Source organism: Scyliorhinus torazame, chromosome 14, assembly GCF_047496885.1.
Source record: "Scyliorhinus torazame isolate Kashiwa2021f chromosome 14, sScyTor2.1, whole genome shotgun sequence".
Classification (NCBI taxonomy): Eukaryota; Metazoa; Chordata; class Chondrichthyes; order Carcharhiniformes; family Scyliorhinidae; genus Scyliorhinus; species Scyliorhinus torazame.
In genome coordinates this window covers 203713150-203733664 of record NC_092720.1, presented here as the reverse complement: position 1 = coordinate 203733664, position 20515 = coordinate 203713150, and the positions used below count along the sequence as shown (strand labels likewise).

At 46.4% G+C, this 20515-nt stretch overlaps 1 protein-coding gene across 15 annotated transcripts in view; it reads right to left on the bottom strand.

The window, feature by feature from the left end:
* Positions 1–20515, bottom strand: part of LOC140390360 (ras/Rap GTPase-activating protein SynGAP-like) — a 1167003-nt gene that overhangs the window by 177081 nt on the left and 969407 nt on the right. For 14 of the 15 annotated variants that reach the window (XM_072475456.1, XM_072475455.1, XM_072475451.1 and 11 more), the window contains one exon: positions 4932–5019. The exons of the other annotated variant lie outside the window; for it this stretch is intronic. In XM_072475456.1, coding sequence (XP_072331557.1) covers positions 4932–5019 — 88 coding nt within the window. The remainder of the gene's footprint in view (positions 1–4931; positions 5020–20515) is intronic. 15 annotated transcript variants of the gene reach the window in all.

Genomic DNA, 20515 nt, shown 5'->3' with positions numbered 1-20515 from the left:
AGGGTTGGTCCCTCACATTGTGAGCGGGATTTTTGCGAGACCTGGGTAGATCTTGCGAGGTGTACTGGCTGTTGGGAAGCCCACGGGAGTCCTCTCCCGCCATCTTCCAGCCGGGTCATGCTCCTGTTCGGGCGCAACGAGGCTGGGAAACCACACCCATAATATTTTTCCATGTCCCAATGATTATTCTCCAGGATTTCATGCAGCAATGTCCTGGTGATTGACCTTCAATTCCTCAAAGCCCCAGGCCGATCCTGGAGGGTTGGCAATCTCACTTGACAGTTCAGGGATCACGGTTCTGGACTGGTGAACAGATTCACTCCTGATATTGTTAGATTGGAGCATGTGTGAAATCACAGGATTGCATTATCCCTCACAATGGAGGGTTCAGAGTTTGTCCCCCCACTGAAAATAATATGCAGGGACGCATTTAAGGGGAATTTTGATAAATACTGAAGGGATAAAGAAGTAGAAGGTGAGAGGGTAGCATGAAAAGGGGTGGGAAGAGGTTCAAATAGAGCATAAATAATAGTTGGGTTGAACAGTCTATTTTTGCCTTGAAGATCGATGTAATTCTATTGGTTACTTTCTACATTACAACTGTGCTTTGTTGGCTCTAAAGCATTTTGACACTCCTGAGGCTTTGAAATATGCTATGCCCTGTTACCAGTGTTGTGAATTCACTTCACTAATGATTGAACATACATTCATACAAATGTGACCCCAATGTGCTATGGGAGGGTGAGTACCCAATTCTTTTTTTCTCCAATTAAGGGGCAATTTAGTGTGGCTAATTCGCCTAACCTGTACATCTTCGGGTTTAGGAGGTGGACTCACGGAAACATGGGGAGAATGTGCAAACTCCACATGGACAGTGACCCGGGACTGTGAACGAACCCGGGTCTTCAGTGCCGTGAGGCAGCAGTGCTAACCACTGCGCCACCCTGCTGCCCCTGGGATGGATGAGGTACCAGCCAGGAGTGCATGAGACCATTCTGCCATTGTGTGGATGGATCACTATTCTTGTTGCTGCCCTGGGATGATGGTACAATTCGCCCTTCCATCTTTCTTTTGAAGTGTATTGGTTGCTTAGGAGTTGTTGCTGCGGAGAGACTCCTGGGCATCTCCTGGTAGCTCCTTTCTAGCATTCGAGCCTGAAGATGGATGGCACAGACAGCTGTATTTTGTTGGAAGCAATATCTAGGTTGATGACCTGGACATGCATAAGGCTGATTGTCACTCCTTTTGGACAAACCACACTTCTCTCACCCATCCTTGCATCGGGTGTCAACATTGGGCAGCACGGTAGCCTTGTGGATAGCACAATTGCTTCACAGCTCCAGGGTCCCAGGTTCGATTCCAGCTTGGGTCACTGTCTGTGCGGAGTCTGCACGTCCTCCCCGTGTGTGCGTGGGTTTCCTCCGGGTGCTCCGGTTTCCTCCCACAGTCCAAAGATGTGCAGGTTAGGTGGATTGGCCATGATAAATTGTCCTTAGTGTCCAAAATTGCCCTTCGTGTTGGGTGGGGTTACTGGGTTATGGGGTTACTGGGTTATGGGGTTACTGGGTTATGGGGATGGGGTGGCGGTGTTGACCTTGGGTAGGGTGCTCTTTCCAAGAGCCGGTGCAGACTCGATGGGCCGAATGGCCTCCTTCTGCTCTGTAAATTCTATGATAATCTATGATGATGATGAAACAGATTGATACAGGCTGGGTTCATAAACATCTTTTGATATCAACCACAAACAGGATGAACCTTCTAAACTCCAATCAAACATTCCCAGGTTAGGTACTGCATGGATTAGACAGAGTGGGCGCAATTTAACTAAATGGGAATAAAGTCCCATAGAGAGCTGTGTGTTTCCTGGCTCTCGCAGCGACGACAAACATGCTATTAAACGTCACTCGGGTTAGATAGGGGACACAGCGGGGACCTGTTTTCTGCACTCGCCAGAAGCAATCTGGACACCCTTATTAAAGGGTCCCGTCCTCTGTAGCCCACTCTCCAAGCCACGAAACTGAAATAGTGATTTAGTGATATTGAACTTTAAAGCAAAGTAGGGATATGGTGGATGGGATGATGGGACAAGGGGTAGGAAAAGCAATCAACAGCAAGTTTGGGACATTTCTGGGCAGGTCTAATTTCTACAATAACTGCACCCCTTTGTCAAATCTGGTGCAGTATCATATACTGTAACAGCTTTATCAACCAAGCTATCTGACTAATGTCTCAGCTACCGCCTCCAATTTTCTTTCAACCACTCCTCTCGGCAATCTTGACTTGTGTAATTGGGCTGTGGTTTTTGACGGAAACATTTCCCCTACAAAAGTGGCTTTGGTTGACTGCATTCCCTTTATCAGACAGCTTCAACAGAGAAGCATCGTGGGCCCCTGAGTAGGAACTCGGGGCTAATTTCCTCCACACTGAGACAAACTGTAGCATTCCAAATGCTGCTTGCACCTCAGATGACTAATTCAGCATAGACCAGGGATCATTCCTCAACAGCCTGATCTGTTACTGTCCCAATAAAATTCTCAACCTCATGTTCTCCGGGGCCTTCCACCTCCCTATTTTTGAATTATATTTTAGCCGATTAACTGTTAAGAGATCTCTGATCCAGGGCAGCTTAGTGGTGCAGTGGTTAGCACTGATGCCTCACAGCACCGAAGTTTGCGCGGGTTTCGTCCCCACAACCCAAAGATGTGCAGGGTAGGTGGATTGGCCACGTTAAATTGCCCCTTAATTGGAAAAAATGAATTGGGTACGCTAAATTTATTTTTTAAAAGATCTCTGATCTATACAGTTCACCTTCACTTCTTTTTTCCCCACTATTGGTGGCCTCATCTTCAACCAAATCGGTCCTAATTTCATGATTTCTCTCTAACTGCCTCAGTCTGTACCTCCCTCTCTTTCCTCTTCCTCAAAAACCTTCCTTGAAACCATCTTTTTGACCAAGCATTTAGCCGCCCATTCTAATCCTGGTGTCATTTCTGTCTTATTATGTTTTGGGACATTTTCCTACATTAAGTATGTTTTAGTATATGTACAAGTTGTTGATATAACACCAGGCATCAAAGGGAGCCATCAGGAGCAATTCAGCAGGATGTGTGGCAGATAACAAAATCTCAGTGTTGTTACCAATCCCACTGACAGACATACTGAAGTACTTCGAAAGTTCAGTCTGCAAGTAGTAAGAGCTGAGACACAGTGACCAAGCAAAATGTTTTTTCTGGGGAAGAGCACAGCACCGCAACATAGCTGGGCTTCAAACCACAAAGCAGGTCAAAGAGAACCGGATCTTATCTGAATTGCCAAATTAACTCAACTTCAATCATCCAATTAAAAAAAAAAAGTGGCCCAGCTTGGTGTTATTATCCTCCTCTCTCGCCTCCCCCCTTTTTCCACAAAGTCCAGGTCTCAAGCGTCACTCCCAAGTAAAGAATGAACCTTCTGTGTTTCCTAAACATCTGCAGCAATTTGCAGTTATAGCTTTTGCTGACTGAGAATGAATTGCCTGTGCTATTTTTGAGTGGTGCAAGTTAGGGATAGAATTCCCCCTCTTTCTTCCCCTCCTCCTATCCACAGCCCCCCCCCCCTCCCCCCCAACCCCACCATTTTCCTATTCCAATTTGCACACCATTATCACCTTGAAATTCGTAACTGTTCTCATTTCCGTTCTCAGTAGGTACTCTTGTCCTAACTTTCCCTTTCACTGTCCTTCTAGAACTGTTTATCGGAATGTGACGTATGTTCCCTTAATCCCCTTCTTTCCCAAATGGTTCAAACCAGCTCAGTATATTAAAATGGTCACGCAGCATCATTGTGACTGGCCCGTACTCTGTTCAGATGGTCATTTACAGCACCAAGTGGGAGGGGCCGTCACCCAGTGCGGAGTCCATGGACTTGTTTGAATTCTCTTCTGCTCCTTTCTGCATGCAGGCACTTCTCTTTGTTCCTGCACGGCCAGACTGCCATTGGATAACCAGGCTAGGGACAACTACCAGGTACTGCCAGAGCACCAAGGATCCATTTGGAGTATATTGCATTTAGAAACAGAGTTTTGTGTGAGGTGGGGGTGGGGGTTTGGGGAAATGGGGAATATGGTGGCGGGTCTGGTTTGGTACCTGGCGGCAACTGTACCAACATTCAGCCTATTCCAAAGAGGTCATTAGTGTAAACAGTACGACAAACCTGAGTGTATGTTGGAAAAATCGCTGCACACCTTGTAGTAGTGAGCAGCCTCATGACCACTTAGAGTGCATGCCTTTCATTCCCTTGTGCCAGCTAATAACCCCACCCGCCCGATTTGTTTCGGAAGTGGACGATCGCGTAGAGGAATCAAAGAAAACAAAATAAAAACATGCATGTGAGGTTACCATTGGCCTCCTGGTTTTCCCACTTGTACATAACCAGGGCAGAACCCTGACTACTTACTATCAGACTATTTCCCCGTTCAAACCTCATCTTCACAATCTCACCAGCTGCTTTTCCAAAACTGAGGAAGTTTAAGTGGGGACCACCCCACTTCTGTCCTGCTCCCTCCTCACTGCACAAAAGACATGCATGCCACTGAAAGCGGCAACGGTGGCAACCAATTTTCCATGGACATCGCCAGCGCAATTGGCCCCAGCCATTTCATGGGGCAGGTTGAAGGCTGATTTTAAAAAAGAAAACAAAAACGATATCTAAGGAGGGGTGGATGGTACTAGGGGCCTCCCTACAAAGTATCTGTTCGAAACTGAAAGCTGTCCAATTGTGATACACGTCATGGTAGGAGCCATTTTGCTTGTAGTTGGGGAGGCGGGGAGAAAACTGGCAGTGCTTTGTTCAGATGAGGTTTGACCGGAGCCGTCCTACCCCGACAAGACTGAATTGCAGGCGCTGCTCCCTCAGTGTCATTTGTTGATCTTTGAGGTGATGATTTTCTGTACCTGAACGTCGATTATCCGCTGCTTGGCATCAATGGCGTCCTGCATGTTGGCGTGGTCTTTCCTCAACTCGTCTTCCACCACCATTAACCTGTGGGCAGAGGCAAAAGGCAGCAAACTCAGCAATCGGGGGAAGGCATGGGGTGCTGGTAGAGGAGTCACTGACATTTACATTCATTTCATGGTTAGGCCTTTGTGTCAAACCACAAGTGCACCCATAAAACAAACTCTTTTTCTTTGGAAGTTACTTAGGCCTCAGCTGAGGTATTGTGATCAATTCTGGGCTCCAGGATGCCAAGGTCTTGGAGAGAGTGCAGAGGTGATTTATGTATAGGAGACACCAGTTATGTACAGAGACTTAGACAAGGTCGGATTGGTGTCCATAGAGCAGGGAAAGTTAAAGAGGAATTTAAGAGAGGTACTCATAACCATGGGCTTTGATAAAGTAAGCAAGCAGAAACTATCTCTACTGTTCAGTAAGCAGAGGACATAGATTTAAGGTAAAATAATTGGCAAAAGTGCTAGAGGGAAAATATTAAGTAGTTGTTATGATCTAAATACATTGCCTGTAAGGGAAGCAGATTCAATAATAACTTTCAAAAGGGAATTGGGTATATATTATAAACAGAAAAATGCACTGCTTTGAGGAAAGAGGGGGGTCGGGACAGTGATTCCAAGGCATAATTCAGCTAACTCGGCATGCAACTTCTCCAAGGCCTTGACAGCTAAGGCCTAATCAGCTATTTGTAAAGGTTTGGGACTTTGGTGCAAAGTGAAGGCTCCTAATGCCAAGTTTTGAGATAAGCAGCTGAGATAACTGAATAGTTTCCAATTAGGCCTCAGGAGAACTAAATTTAGAGTTCTGAAGGATCGAAGACTAGAAAACAGGGAAAGCCGGTGAGAAGCTCATGGTGCTAAGGTCCTGGAAGAATAAGTTCAGTGTAGAAGACAGTGCCTTTAGACCAGGTCTCACCCATGAGGATGTGAAGAGGAGGCATAAGGAAGGATTGAATGGTCTACTCCCGTTTCTATATAATGACTTGTATAACAGGATCCACTTGTGGCCTCAAATATATCTCCGCATTCCTTTACTAGTCTTCAAGGAGTTGGCCATGACTTGTTTAGTTGGACTTGCCTCAGGCAAGATTCACTACAGAGACTGGAACACATGATCAAGGCTGATGCTCCACTTCATTATTGAAGTGTCAGTTTAACATCCCACCTGAAAAATAAGACCCGATCTACTCTCCTAGGTGGGACTAAATGATTCTATGACATTTTGGAGATGAGCAGGGGACAGTTGTGCCTGGTGTTCTGGTCAACATCTATTCCTCAATCACTATCATTAAAATATAACCTGATCATTACAGTGCTGTTGTAGCACGTTTCACAGAATACAGTGCAGAAGGAGGCTATTTGGCTCATCGACTCTCCGAAAGAGCACCCTACTTCGGCCCACTCCCCCACCCTATCCCTGTAGTATTTGGACACGAACGGGCAATTTAGCACGACCAAACCACCTAACCTACACATATTTGGACTGGGGGGGGGGGGGGGGGTAACTGGTGCACCCGGTGTAAACCCACAAAGACACAGGGGGGAAAGTGCAAACTCCACACTGACAGTCCCCTCAAAGTTGGAATCGAACCTGGGTCTCTGGGGCTGTGAGGCAGGAGTGCTAACCGCTGTGCCTTGCTCTGTACAAACTGATTTTCCCATTTCCTACATTGTAACAGTGACTACAATTGACTGTAAAGCACTCTGGGATATCCCGAGGATGTGCAAGGCAGCATAGAAATGCAGGTCTGTCTTTTTTTTCTTGAACTCTACATTACGCAGCCCAAAATTTATTTTTAGAGCCCATTTGCAGTTACTTACATTTCAAAATCATGAATGCCATCTGCCATTCAACTGCTTGAGTTGCTAAGTATCTGTAGGCTTTGTTGAATGCTTTTCTTTCCTCACAACATCCTGTTTTCCCACGCAATTTGGCACCATCCACCAACATATGTCTTCCTTATATGATAGCATGGCTTCAAGAAGTGGTTTTGTAATACCCTTGGGCGGCTGGTTGCTGTGGTATCAAGCTCATTCCATATCATTGCAGCAACAGACAAGCCATACTTGTGCGAAAGTCACATTGTGTGTCTTTTTTTGTGGCTTGTTAAAGCAGTGATGTGCAGGGAAAAAATATGAATTTATAGCTCCTTTCTTGGCCTTGGGGCATTTCAAAATGTTTTACTGCCAATTAAATACCTTTGAAGTGTACTTGCTGTAATGTAGGAAACGCAGCAGTTAATTTGCACATAGCAAAATTCCACAGCAACGTGATAATGACCATACATAACCTGTTTGCGTGGCGGAGAGGGATAAACGTTAACCAGGATATGAGTTGGATATTCCCTGCTCCGCAAAAATATTGCGGTTGGATCTTTTACATCCACTTGAGAGTACAGGGGTACCATTGGTTTTACTGCCACCGTGGAAGTTTGGTGATTTCAATTCAATTTTTTAAAATTTGGAAGTGAAAAAGCTGGTGTCAGTAAAAAGTGCTTATGTAGCTGTTGCATTGTGATGCCCATCTCATTCCTTGTAAGGAAGGAAATTGACTGTTCTTACCAGATCTAAGCCTGTTTGTAGCTCCAGCCCCACCTGTGAATTGGCCTCGTAAGCCAGTCAGTTGTCTCAAACCACAGTCATGGTTCAAGAAGTGGACCAATGACACCATCTCGGGGACAGCTGGGATAAGGACATATAATATATAAACATATATGGCCTTGCCTGCAATGCAACACCATGAGAATTAATTGTAAAAAATAATTAGCAAGAATGGATGGCATAAAAAGCATCTGGCCTGATTAGTTTGACCTTTTGAAGCAAATCTTGGCCTCCAACAGCCGAACAAATCATCTAGGTTAACACGGACTGTCCCAAATCAACAAGGTTCAGCAGGAGTACTGCATTGTCAGAGGTGCCGTCTTTCGGATGCAACGCTAAGCCAATGCCTCTGCTTTCAGCTGGGCATAAAAGAATATATACTGAAGAAGAGAAAGGAGGTTCTCCCCAAGTCGCCTTCGGTTATTTACTTCTCAACCAAATATAGATACATAGAAGATAGGAGCAGGAGGAAGCCTTTTGGCCCTTCGAGCCTGTTCCGCCATTCATCACGATCATGGCTGATCATCCAACTCAATAGCCTAATACTGCTTTCTCCCCATAGCCTTTGATCCCATTCTCCCCAAGTGCTATTTCCAGCCGCCTCTTGAATATATTCAAATAATCTGCTTTTCATGATGTTGGTTATCACCATATCGCTGTTTGTGAGAGCTTGCCGTGCGCAAATTGGCTGCTGCATTTCCTACTTTACAAGTGACTACAATTCAAAGTACTTAATTGGCGGTAAAATGCTGAGGTTGTGAAAGATGCTGTTGAAATGTAAGCCTTTCTTTAATGCATATTGAGTGAAAGTAAAGTTGAGTTCCTATTGACTGAGGAGGAACTGGCGATGCATTTCTTACAGGTCTCAAGATGACTCAAGATGATCAAGGGGCTTGTCACAGATCTGATAAAAGAATGGAATGCCATGGTGACTTCACCTGAATCAATGAGATTGTTTGACAGCCCATCCACAGACCAATGCCTCTGAGAAAGCGGCATCCCCCTTGCCGAGTTTCTGTGTCCAAGTCCTGGAGTGGGGCTTGAACCAATCCTATGAGGTGCAGATGCTACTGACTATGCATGTACAATGAGAGAATGAGGGAACTAGGAGGGTTAGTGACAATTTGGGTGGAATTTTCCTTTATATTTTCCTTTGGATTGGCCTTTTGTGCAGTGCTGGAATATGAGAAAATTGTGTGTACTTCCGTGCAAATTTTCCATTCATTGACATCAATGGATGAAAAATTGTGGGCAGTGTCCTGCTGAAAAGGGAAGCTCTGGTGTTGAGGTGGGGACTGTAAAATGCCATCTTCTATGTTTCTGTTTATAGTTAATACCTTCAGGATTGCAGTCCCGACTGCCTACTCGTCAAGGATTGTTCAGGAGACCTACTGATGGCAGTGTTTTGTTAACCAGATTAACATTAACATGAAGAATTGTTCTTGCCTTTTGTTTCCATGGAGTCAAAGGAATTTACTGACTTGCATCTAGGAACTGCTCGTTCTGAAAGTTCCTGACATCTGTTCCACAGATGGAACCAGAGAGGCTAATGATTGATTACTGCCACAAATGCAATCTGTCCAATATTTCAGTGGCAAAATTCCATCATCCTCACACCGAGCATTTAACTCTAGCAAAAGAAAGTACAATGGATTCTGAAATTCTGAAATAGAAAATGCAGGAAACCCTCAGCAAGTCAGGCAGCATCTGTGCAGAAAGAAACCGAGGGTGTGATTCTCTGGTTCAGAGATTAAGTGCTCCCATCAGCAGAGAATAGGAACATTTTTGGGGAGCATTGGGGAGGTGCAATTCCATCCATGTAAATGTGCCAGCACGCTGCCGACGTGCATCCGGCTCAAGCCCTGATTTCCCCAAGCGAGTAATTTGGGAGAGGAATTCCTTTGTGAGCTATTAAGTGCTCCACTCACCCCAGACCCTCATTCCAGCCAAAAGGATGCTGAAAAAAGACCTTTGTACCACTTCCTTGATGCAGACATCCACAGGATGTTGGACGCCATTGAGGAGAGGAAGGACATCCTTTTCCCTAGGGTGAGGTGGAAAGAATGAATCAAGCCTGGAATGAGGTCGTGGAGGCAGAGAGTCCTCACCAAGTGGACTGACATGCAATGCAGGAATAAATGAATGACCTTCCAACAGTTTAGGTGAATAACTACCTGAGAGACCCTGGCATCACTCTCGTCCCTGACATTTGTCCCCAACCTTTGTATGCCAGTAACACTCCACCCAACCTTCAGGAGGCCCCCCTAAAACTGGCATGTCAGCATCTTTCTCTGTCCCCAAGGATAAAGCAGGCCAGAATCGAAGGGAGTGTCAGAAGACGGGTGAGGGCATGCCCGAGATATGGGTCCACACCCCGTTTGAAGAACAAGCCATGGACATCACAGGGAGGCTGGGGAGCAATCAGTGGCTGACCTAGAGTTTGGCATGTACTGACATAGTGAGAGATGTCCTATCTTAAGTGAGACCTTCATCACCCAACACCCTGTCCTTCCCAACAGCTGACCCCATGTCCTTTGTCCTCCAGGATTTCCATCAGACGAGGCTAGGCTGTCTGGGGTCGTCTCTCCCCCTCCTCCTCCCCACCACACACACACACACACACCTCAGAACATCCTGGAGCAGATCTCTGGGGAAGATACCCGACTTCTCGACACTGCTTTCACCAGCGCAAAGACTATCACCTCAGTGGGACATGTTGAGAACTAGGAGCAGGATTAGGCAATTCAGCCCCCTTGAGCACGCTTCGCCATTCCGTACGATCACGGCTGATCTCATCTTGGTCTCAACACCAGTTTCCTGCCCTTTCTCCGTAAACTTTCAACTCATTACTCATTTTAAAAATTGTATATCTCAAATTTATTCACTGTCCCAGCATCCATCACACTCTGGGGTAGTGAATTCCACAGCTTCATGACCATTTGAGAGAAGAAATTTCTCCTCATCTCTATTTTAAATCTGCTACCCTTATCCTAAAACTATGACTTCTCATTCTAGATTGCCCCACAAGAGGAAGCAACCACATTACGTCTAATTTTGTCATTACCGTTTATCATCTTATATACCTCAATTAGCTCTCCTCTCATTCTTCTATACTCTAGAGTATAGGCCTAAACTGCTCAATTTTTCTTCATAAGAACCACCTCTAATGCAGTTACATCCTTCCTCAAATAAGGGGACCAAAACTGTACACAGTACTCAGGTGCGGTTTCACCAATGCCTTGTACAGTTGCAACAATACTTCTCTGCTTTTATACTCTATTCCTTCAGCCATAAATGCCAAAATTTCATTTTCCTTCCTTATTACCTGATGTACCTGTATACTAGTTTCCTGTGATTCATGCTCGAGGACACACAGATTGTTCTGCAGCGAAGTTTCTCACTAGTTAGATGATAAGTTGCCTGGGACAGCACGGTGAGGCAGTGGTTAGCACTGCTGCCCCTTGGTGCTGAGGACCCGGGTTCGATGCCGGCCCTAGGTCACAGTTTGTGAAGTTTGCACATTCTCCCTGTGTTTGGGTGGGTCTCATCCCACAACCCAAAAATGTGCAGTCTAGGTGGATTGGCCGTGCTAAATTGCCCCTTGATTGGAAAAGAAAAAAGAATTGGGTACTCTAACTTTATTTTAAAAAAGATAAGTTGCCTTTCCATTTTTCCAAATAAAGTAGATTATCTCACACTTATCCACGTTAAACTTTATCTGTCAAGTTTTGGCCCACTCATCTGACCTATCTATATCCATTTGTAAATTTCTTATTTTCTCATTGCAACTTTCTATCCCACCTATTTTAGTGTCATCTGCAAATTTGATTATAGTACCTCTATCCCTACATCTAAGTCATAATATAGATTGTAAATAATTAGGGCTCGAGAACCGAACCCTGTGGCACCCCACTAGTTACATCTTGCCAACCAGAAAAAGACCCATTTATCCCGACTCTCTGCCTTCTGTTGATTAGCCAGTCTTCTATTTATTATCCCTAACCCCAAGTGACCCTTGCGCATTACCTTCTGTGTGGCACCTTATCAAATGCCTTCAGGAAGTCCAGATATACTACATCTACAGGATACCCATTATCCACTTGGCTTGTTACATCTTCAAAGAACGCTAGCGAATTAGTCAACCATGATTTACCCTTCATAAAACCATGCTGACTCTGATGGATTGCGTTTTGACTTTCCAAATGTCCTGTTATTACTTCCTCAATAATGGATTTTAACAATTTCTCAACAACATATTAAACTAACTGGTCGATAGTTTTCCAGCTTCTGCCTCCGTCCTTTTTTGAATATGTATTACATTAGCATTTTCCCAATCAACTGAAACCTTTCCCGCATCCAGGAAATTTTGGAATATTATAACCACTATCTCTGCTGCAACTTCCTTTAGGATATAGGCCATCAGGCCGTGGGGAATTGTCTAACTTTAATCGCAGTAGTTTGTTTAGTACTTTTTCCCTATTGATAATGATTGTTCTAAGTTCCATTACCTCTGCATTACCTGTTACCATTGAGATGGTACTAGTGTACTCCACTGTGAAAATTAAGGCAAAATATTGATTTTAACGTCTCATGCAGCGTTCTACCTTTTGGTCTTCCTGTCAATCCACTCAGGCCAAATCTGCCACCATGCTGATGTAATTACCTTTGTTTAACTCCAGAACGCTAGTGTGCGACTCTAGTTTCTTCCCCTCAAACTGAATTTGAAATTCTATCTTGCTATGATCACTCTTCCCTAGAGGATCCTTAACTCTGAGGTCATTAATTAATCCTTCCTCATTACATAGAATAGAATCATAGAATTTACAGTGCAGAAGGAGGCCATTCAGCCCATCGAGTCTGCACCAGCCCTTGTAAAGAGCACACTACTTAAGCCCACACCTCCACCCTATTCCCGTAACCCAGTAACCCCACTTCACTTTTTGGACACTAATGGCAATTTAGAATAGCCAATCCACCTAACCTGCACATCTTCGGACATTACGCAATAGCCTGCTCCCTGGTTGGTTTCACAACATATTGGTCCAAGAAACAATCTCTAATATATTCAATGAATATTCAATCGAGGCTACCTGTACAAATTTGATTAATTCAGACTGTACGCATATTAAAATCTCCCGTGATTATTGCGTACTTTTCTTACAAGCCTCCAGTATTTCCTGGTTTATGCTGTACCCCACTGAGGAACTATTGTTTGGGGACCTATAGATTACTCCCACCAGGGACTTCTTTCCCTTGCTATTTTTTATTTCTACCCAGACTGATTCCACGTCTTGAAATCCAGTGTCTATATCATTTCTCACTACAGCACTGATCCCTTCCTTTTCCAGCAAATCTGCACCACCTCCTTTTCCTGTCTGTCTATCCTTCCGAAATACTTAAAAAATATATATTTTGTTCAGGAATTTTCATAAAACATAGTACAGTGCAGAAGGAGGCCATTCGGTCCATCGAGTCTGCACCAACCCATTTAAGCTCTCACTTCCACTCTATCCCCGTTACCCAATAACCCCTCCTAACCTTTTTGGTCACTAAGGGCAATTTATCATGGCCAATCCACCTAACCTGCACGTCATTGGACTGTGGGAGGAAACCAGAGCACCCAGAGGAAACCCACGCACACACGGGGAGGATGTGCAGACTCCGCACAGACAGTGACCCAGCGGGGAATCGAACCTGGGACCCTGGCGCTGTGAAGCCACAGTGCTATCCACTTGTGCTACCATGCTGCCCAAAGTGGGCAAACAAAAGCAGAAGAAAAATCGTACAACATAATAAATAACCAAAACTGACTTTCTGCCTCCCTCTCTTCCCACACCCGCTCCCCACCATCACCCACTTTTCCTATCCTCCCTTCCAGAAACATATATATGGACAAAGTCTATCATCCTATCAAAGTCTTATCATCCTACCAACTGTAGGATAACGGTAGAGTTCTTGGCAATGTGGAGGAGCAGAGAGATCTTGGGGTCTATGTTCTTACATCTTTGAAAGTTGCCACTCAAGTGGATAGAGCTGTAAAGAAGGCCTATGGTGTGCTCGTGTTCATTAACAGAGGGATTGAATTTAAGAGCCGTGAGGTGATGATGCAGCTGTACAAAACTTTGGTAAGGCCACATTTGGAGTACTGTGTAACAGTTCTGGTCACCTCATTTTAGGAAGGATGTGGAAGCTTTGGAAAAGGTGCAAAGAAGATTTACCAGGATGTTACCTGGAATGGAGAGTATGTCTTACGAGGAAAGGTTGAGGGTGCTAGGTCTTTTCTCATTAGAACGGAGAAGGATGAGGGGCGACTTGATAGAGGTTTATAAGATGATCAGGGGAATAGATAGAGTGGACAGTCAGAGACTTTATCCCCGGGTGGAACAAACCATTACAAGGGGACATAAATTTAAGGTGAATGGTGGAAGATATAGGAGGGATATCAGAGGTAGGTTCTTTACCCAGAGAGTAGTGGGGGCATGGAATGCACTGCCTGTGGAAGTAGTTGAGTCGGAAACATTAGGGACCTTCAAGCAGCTATTGGATAGGTACATGGATTATGGTAAAATGATATAGTGTAGATTTATTTGTTCTTAAGGACAGCACGGTAGCATTGTGGATAGCACAATTGCTTCACAGCTCCAGGGTCCCAGGTTCGATTTCGGCTTGGGTCACTGTCTGTGCGGAGTCTGCACGTCCTCCCCGTGTCTGCGTGGGTTTCCTCCGGGTGCTCCGGTTTCCTCCCACAGTCCAAAGATGTGCAGGTTAGGTGGATTGGCCATGATAAATTGCCCTTAGTGTCCAAAATTGCCCTTGGTGTTGGGTGGAGGTGTTGAGTTTGGGTAGGGTGCTCTTTCCAAGAGCCGGTGCAGACTCAAAGGGCCGAATGGCCTCCTTCTGCACTGTAAATTCAATGATAATCTATGATTAATCTAGGACAAAGGTTCGGCACAACATCGTGGGCCGAAGGGCCTGTTCTGTGCTGTATTTTCTATGTTCTATGTCCTGGCTTGAGACAATTCACACCTCTTTAACCTGTGATTATCCCTCTCTCCAGTTGCTCCGTCTGGACCTGTAAAGGTTTAATTACCTGCAAAGACTCTCATTCAAAGTATCGTCTTGCATCATTGACTTTGTCTATATATATGTTTCTGGAACCCACCTCTTCATTCACCTGAGGAAGGAGCTGTGCTCCGAAAGCTAGTGATTCAAAACAAACCTGTTACTTTAACCTGGTGTTGTTAGACTTCTTACTGTGCTCACCCCAGTCCAACACTGGCATCTCCACATCATGGCTCCTTAAAGAAGTCAATGGACAGCTTCCACTTCCAAGCGAACCCCTCAACTGAACAAACTTGACCGTCTCCAGCCTCAGGAATTGCAGCAGGTCACTCACCCACACTCCCACTTTCGGCGGCTCCGAGTCCCTCAATCAAGCTGGATCCATCTCCAGACTATCAGCAAGGCACAGGCCAAAACATCAGCCTCTTTTCTCCCCCCACCCCTCCTGTCTTCCAACATCGCTACCTCTGGACTCAGGGCCACTTTCACCCCAGTACCTCAGACATTACGTCCACAAATTCCTGCCAGAACCCCTTCCACTTCGGACATGCCCAGAACATGTGGACGTGGTTCACGGGCCTCCCACGCATTGCCCACACCTATCCTCTACCCCCTCAAAAAATCTATCCGCGCTAGCATCATATGTGCTCTATGGATTACCTTAAACTGAATGAGGCTTAGCCCCACACACACGATGAGATGCATTCACCCTCTGCAGCCCTATGTCCTGGCCTCCACCTCCCCTCCCACTTACTCTTTATATATACCCCAATGGGGCCCCCTCCCAATCCATCAGCTCCTTGTACACCTTCCCCTCACCTATCTCCTCCTTCGACCCCAAGGACGATAGCCCTGGAAAAGATGGCACCTCTCTCCTCACAAAATCCTGAACCTGCAGGTCCTCCAACTTTGTGAAATTGCCCCCTATAAACAGGTCTCCGAACTGCTCGATCCCTGCCTGCCCCCACCCCCGAAACCTCTTATTCAGCCCCCCGGGTGCAAACCTATGGTTGTCACAAATCGGTGCCCACACTGAGGCAAATGCTGACTCCACTACCCCCACACCGTCGAGGCCGACACCACCACTGGTCTCCCGGAGTGTCTGGCCAGTGAGAACGGCAGAGGTGATGTTATCAACACCCTTAAGCTTGCTTCCCTACAAGTAGCCGCCTCCATCCGCCCCCACGCCGACCCCTCCCCACTAACCGTTTTCTAACCATAGGGATGTTCACTGCCATGTAGTAGTTCATTTTATGGCCGGCACGGCTGCACAGTGGTTAGCACTGTTGCTTCACAGCATCAGGGTCCCAGGTTCGATTCCTGCTTGGGTCACGGTCTGTGCGGAGTTTGCACGTTCTCCCCGTGTCTGCGCGGGTTTCTTCTGGGAGCTACGATTTCCTCCCACAAGTCCCGAAAGACGTGCTTGTTAGGTGGATTGGACATTCTGAATTCTCCCTCTGTGTACCCGGAGGCACCCGATTTTGGTGACTCGGGGATTTTCACAGTAACTTCATTGCAGTGTTAATGTAAGCAAACGTATGACAGTATGACAATACTAAAGAATATTATTATTCGGTAACGGCAATGACTCCCGACCTCGCCCCCGCTCCAAAAACACCCTCGTGATCCGGTAGTGTAGCCATGTAAAATGGCTAACTCCCGATTAGAATGGCCAAACCCCGATTTAAAATGGCGAACGGAAGAGGCTGATGGGAAAATCAGCCAACAGGACTCAAACAGACAGCTGCAGGTAAAACAGTGTATTCGCCTCCGGGGAAGCCAGACAGAATCAATAACTGCAGCCATCAACAGAACAACACACCAGCCATCTGCATAGTAAGTAGCAATCCCGGGAACAATATGCTACAAATTAGAAACACAAAGCCAACCCAGACTTTTCAGCGCTAGCAGGAGCTTACACAAAGAGAGGCGAATGACCACCCCTCGATCAAGGAATCGCTCCAGCATTGGAGAATATCGAACCAAGTGATTGGGACCAAGTCCAATCACTTGGAACAAGGTACAAGGTCCACCCCGAGAGGCGGGAAGCCCCTGGGGACGATAAGAATAGGGGCCAAGTTCAAATTGACCCTTCTTCTCCTCTCTGCACCCTTCGAGACCCTTCTACTGACCCTCTACAACAGCCGCAAGAAACGTAAGTCTTACTCCAACGCTCGCTACGAGATAGACACTCCTGACTATCGACCTGTACCAGCTTTGAATCCCGCAGGCTCAGAACCATACGAAAGGCCATTCGTTTCCCTGACCTGGTGGGCCATTTCCAAAGTTAAGTATTGGCCTGTTAGTTGTAGGAAGTAGCTTAGAAGTAGAATTAAAGTATAAGTATTGATTGCTGTATATAATAAATGTGCGTTGATTTAACTCTTATTAAGCGGTGTGTTGGATTATTGATCATTACTCGGACTTGAACCACGTGGCGGTATCAGAAAGATACCTGGCGACTCAAGAGCAACGGTAACAGAACAAGAGCAATTAAACTAAGGCTAAAACGAGCAACATTTTGGCGACTCCATCGGGACCCGATCTAGAAGTGGAAAACCACTCCGGGAGAACCCAAGAAATTTGAATTAGAAATCCAATTGGAAACAGAAAACCACAAGTGTTCAAGCGGTTCTGATCAATAGTCATAATTCGGAACTGTGTGTATGCACGCGTAACTAACAGGGCTATAAGGTAAAACTGATCGATTTTTGTTGCGTCAAAACTGTCGGAAGTCTGTATTTTCGGAAAGTAGCGAAAGCCGTACCCGCATTTACAACACCGCCTTAGCCCCCTGTTCCAAATTTAGAAGAAGCAGTTGGATAGGAAAGATGGCCGTGCAGGCAATGCAGCGCCTCATGAACCCTGAGGAATTTGCGGTCGCAGCGACCAGCAGCAGTAGAGTGGGACAGTGTCCCATTTGGGAGGAGGAAATCCGGAAATATCTCAAGGGCAAAGGATGCCCCTGTGGAATGATTTCTGCGATAATGTGGAATCAGGTCCCGGAAGTATAGGGCATACTTGGTAGGAGAACCTGAGCGAGATACACAAAAAGAGCTTGGGAAAAGCTCGCAAGCCGATGGCAATCGTGTTCTGTTTGGCACAATTGTGAGGCACAGAGGAGGTCGTCAAGACGCTCCGCAAAGAAGTTGAGGGCATACATCGGATGAGTAAAGTCGATGTGAGCGAAGTTGAGAAAGAGAATTTAGAATTAAGGAGGAAATTGGCAGCAAAGGATGGAGAGGTGGCTGACGCCAAACGGGGTCACCAGTCTTGTCTGGCGCATTTAAGCAGTTTCCAGTCGCAGTATGAAAAGGCCTATCAGGACACGCAACGTGCAGTCCTGGTAAGAGAAGAGACAGAAAAACAGGTAGAAGCGTTACAGAGACAGTGTAGCGATATAAAAGCAGCATTAAGAGCACTCCACGCTGCCACCACAGAACAAAGACAGAGCACCATAGATCATGCAAAATGCCGGAAGCAGATTGCAGAGCTGCAATCACTGCTTTCTGTTCAGAAAGGTTTTCAGGAAACCTTTGGGGAAAAGTTAGACCAGGAAGACGGCCCTGATTGGGAAGAGTTACACGAAACAACGCAGAGATATGTTCAGGGAACATGTGCGCAGGGAAAGCCCCAAAAGAGAAAAAAGCACCTTAACCCCCCACACAGCAGATAATTCAGGCTCCAATGAACCCTGTAACCACCCACCGCACAGCCACATCGGACGATGCGGAATATCTATATTCCACCCCCTTAACAGTGACCCAATTACGGGACGCGTTCGAGAAGATTACACCGTTCCTCCCCGCCGCAGACCCCCACCATTTCTTTGCCACAGTTAGACATCAGGCGAACATGTACGGCCTGGATGAGAGAGAGCATGTAAAGCTCATGGTTTTAAGTTTAGATCCGTCGGTAGCAGCAGCCCTTCCCGACCCACGGAATGTAGGAGGAGGCACCCTTGCAGAAATGCATACCGCGATCCTGGATGCGATCGGGTATAACCGGGGTGACCCCGTAGATGGCCTCAACAAATGTAGGCAGAAGAAATCTGAGCATCCCACAGCGTTCGCTGGACGCCTGTGGATTGACTTCGCAGCAGTCTTCGGAGACGTAGACCGTGCTCATTTGTCGCCAGACAACATGGCCAAATGGACCCGCACCCTTATCTCCCATGCCACAGATGCAGGACAGAAAGCCTGTACTAGTTATGATCCCTCAGAGGAGGCCCATAACGAGAAGTGGGTGGTGAAAAGATTGTCCCGCGTTTGGGAGCAATCTGTTCAGAGCAAACCCACCGTTAAAAATAGCGAGGAAAAGCAGGCCGCCGCAGACATGCAGGCAGTAAAAACAACACACCAGAACCCCGCATGGGTAAATGAGGGAAAGAACAGCCCCCCACCCAAGTCACAAGAGTGTTACAACTGCGGACAGTTGGGACACTTCGCCAAAGAGTGCAATGCCCCAAAAAAGCCACAGAGAGCCCAACAGACAGGCACTCTGATTAAGAAAAAGACAGCCCATCCATAGCGTTAGCGCCCGTTCGGATCAGACGGACTTGATCGGAATGGACCGACGGTGTACGGGCTCCCCCAGTTGGGTCTGCGACACCCTTTGGGATAGGTCAGGACGACCCGTAGTTGCAGCGAAAATTCGGGGACAGCCTATCGCATTTCACCACCATAAATTCCTCCACCCTATTTCAAAAAGACACGTGGCCCACTACAGCCACTATCACCCTCAGCGGCTTTACAGGCCACTCACAGCAGGGACACATCACAGCCCCTGTACCCATTCAAATCGGAACCATCACCACCAAACACCCTGTGGTTTTAGTAGACCTACCCCACACAGCAGAACACATTCTGGGAATTGATTTCATCAATTCCCACAACCTATCATTCGATCCAGTCAACCAGTGTGTCTGGAAGATGGCGAAATCCGCAAGAGCCCCCGCAACGCTTAACATAGGCGAATATATGAACAAAATTAGCGCCGTAGGCGAACTTTGGTTCAACCCGACCACGCTTAGCACGGACAAGCAGGTTAGGGCAGTCCTGCAAAAGAACAGGGCAGCATTCGCGACCCACAAGCACGACTATGGACGGATGACTGGCTCCGTACAAGTAACAGGACCTGACCCTAGACCCCCAAAACAGTACGGATTTCCCCAAGAAGCAGAGGGAGAAATCTGAAAAGTAATAGAGAGCTTATTAGAGCAGGGCGTACTTAGATCAGTAGTCTCCACTAATAATGGCCCGATTTGGCCAGTGAGAAAGCCCGATGGATCATGGCGACTGACCATTGATTATCGGGAACTCAACAAAGTCACCCCCGCAGCAGCCCCCACCGTAGCAACAAGTCCCGAGACCATGCTGAAGCAGGGACTCAATTCCCGCTACTTCACGGTTTTGGACATCAGTAATGGATTCTGGTCCATTCCATTGGCAAAGGCGTGCCAGTACAAATTTGCCTTCACCTTTAAAACAGCAGTACACGTGGACATGCCTGCCACAAGGATTCCACAACTCCCCCTCCATTTTCCACCGACAGCTGGCCAATGGATTAGCAAAATTTTCTCGCCCCGAATGTCTAGTACAGTATGTAGACGACCTACTACTGCAGACAGACACCAAGGAAGAGCACATTGAGCTTCTGTCTGAACTCCTGGAACTATTACATTCAATTGGTTGTAAAGTCAACCCCAAAAAGGCCCAGATTTTGGAAGAAAAAGTGGTATATTTGGGAACAATTATCACGCACGGTAAACGCGAGATCGAGCATAAAAGAATTGACTCGATCGCTAAATTGCCCCTTCCCCAGAACGTTTCAGCCCTCCGGTCGTTTTTAGGACTGGTTGGCTACTG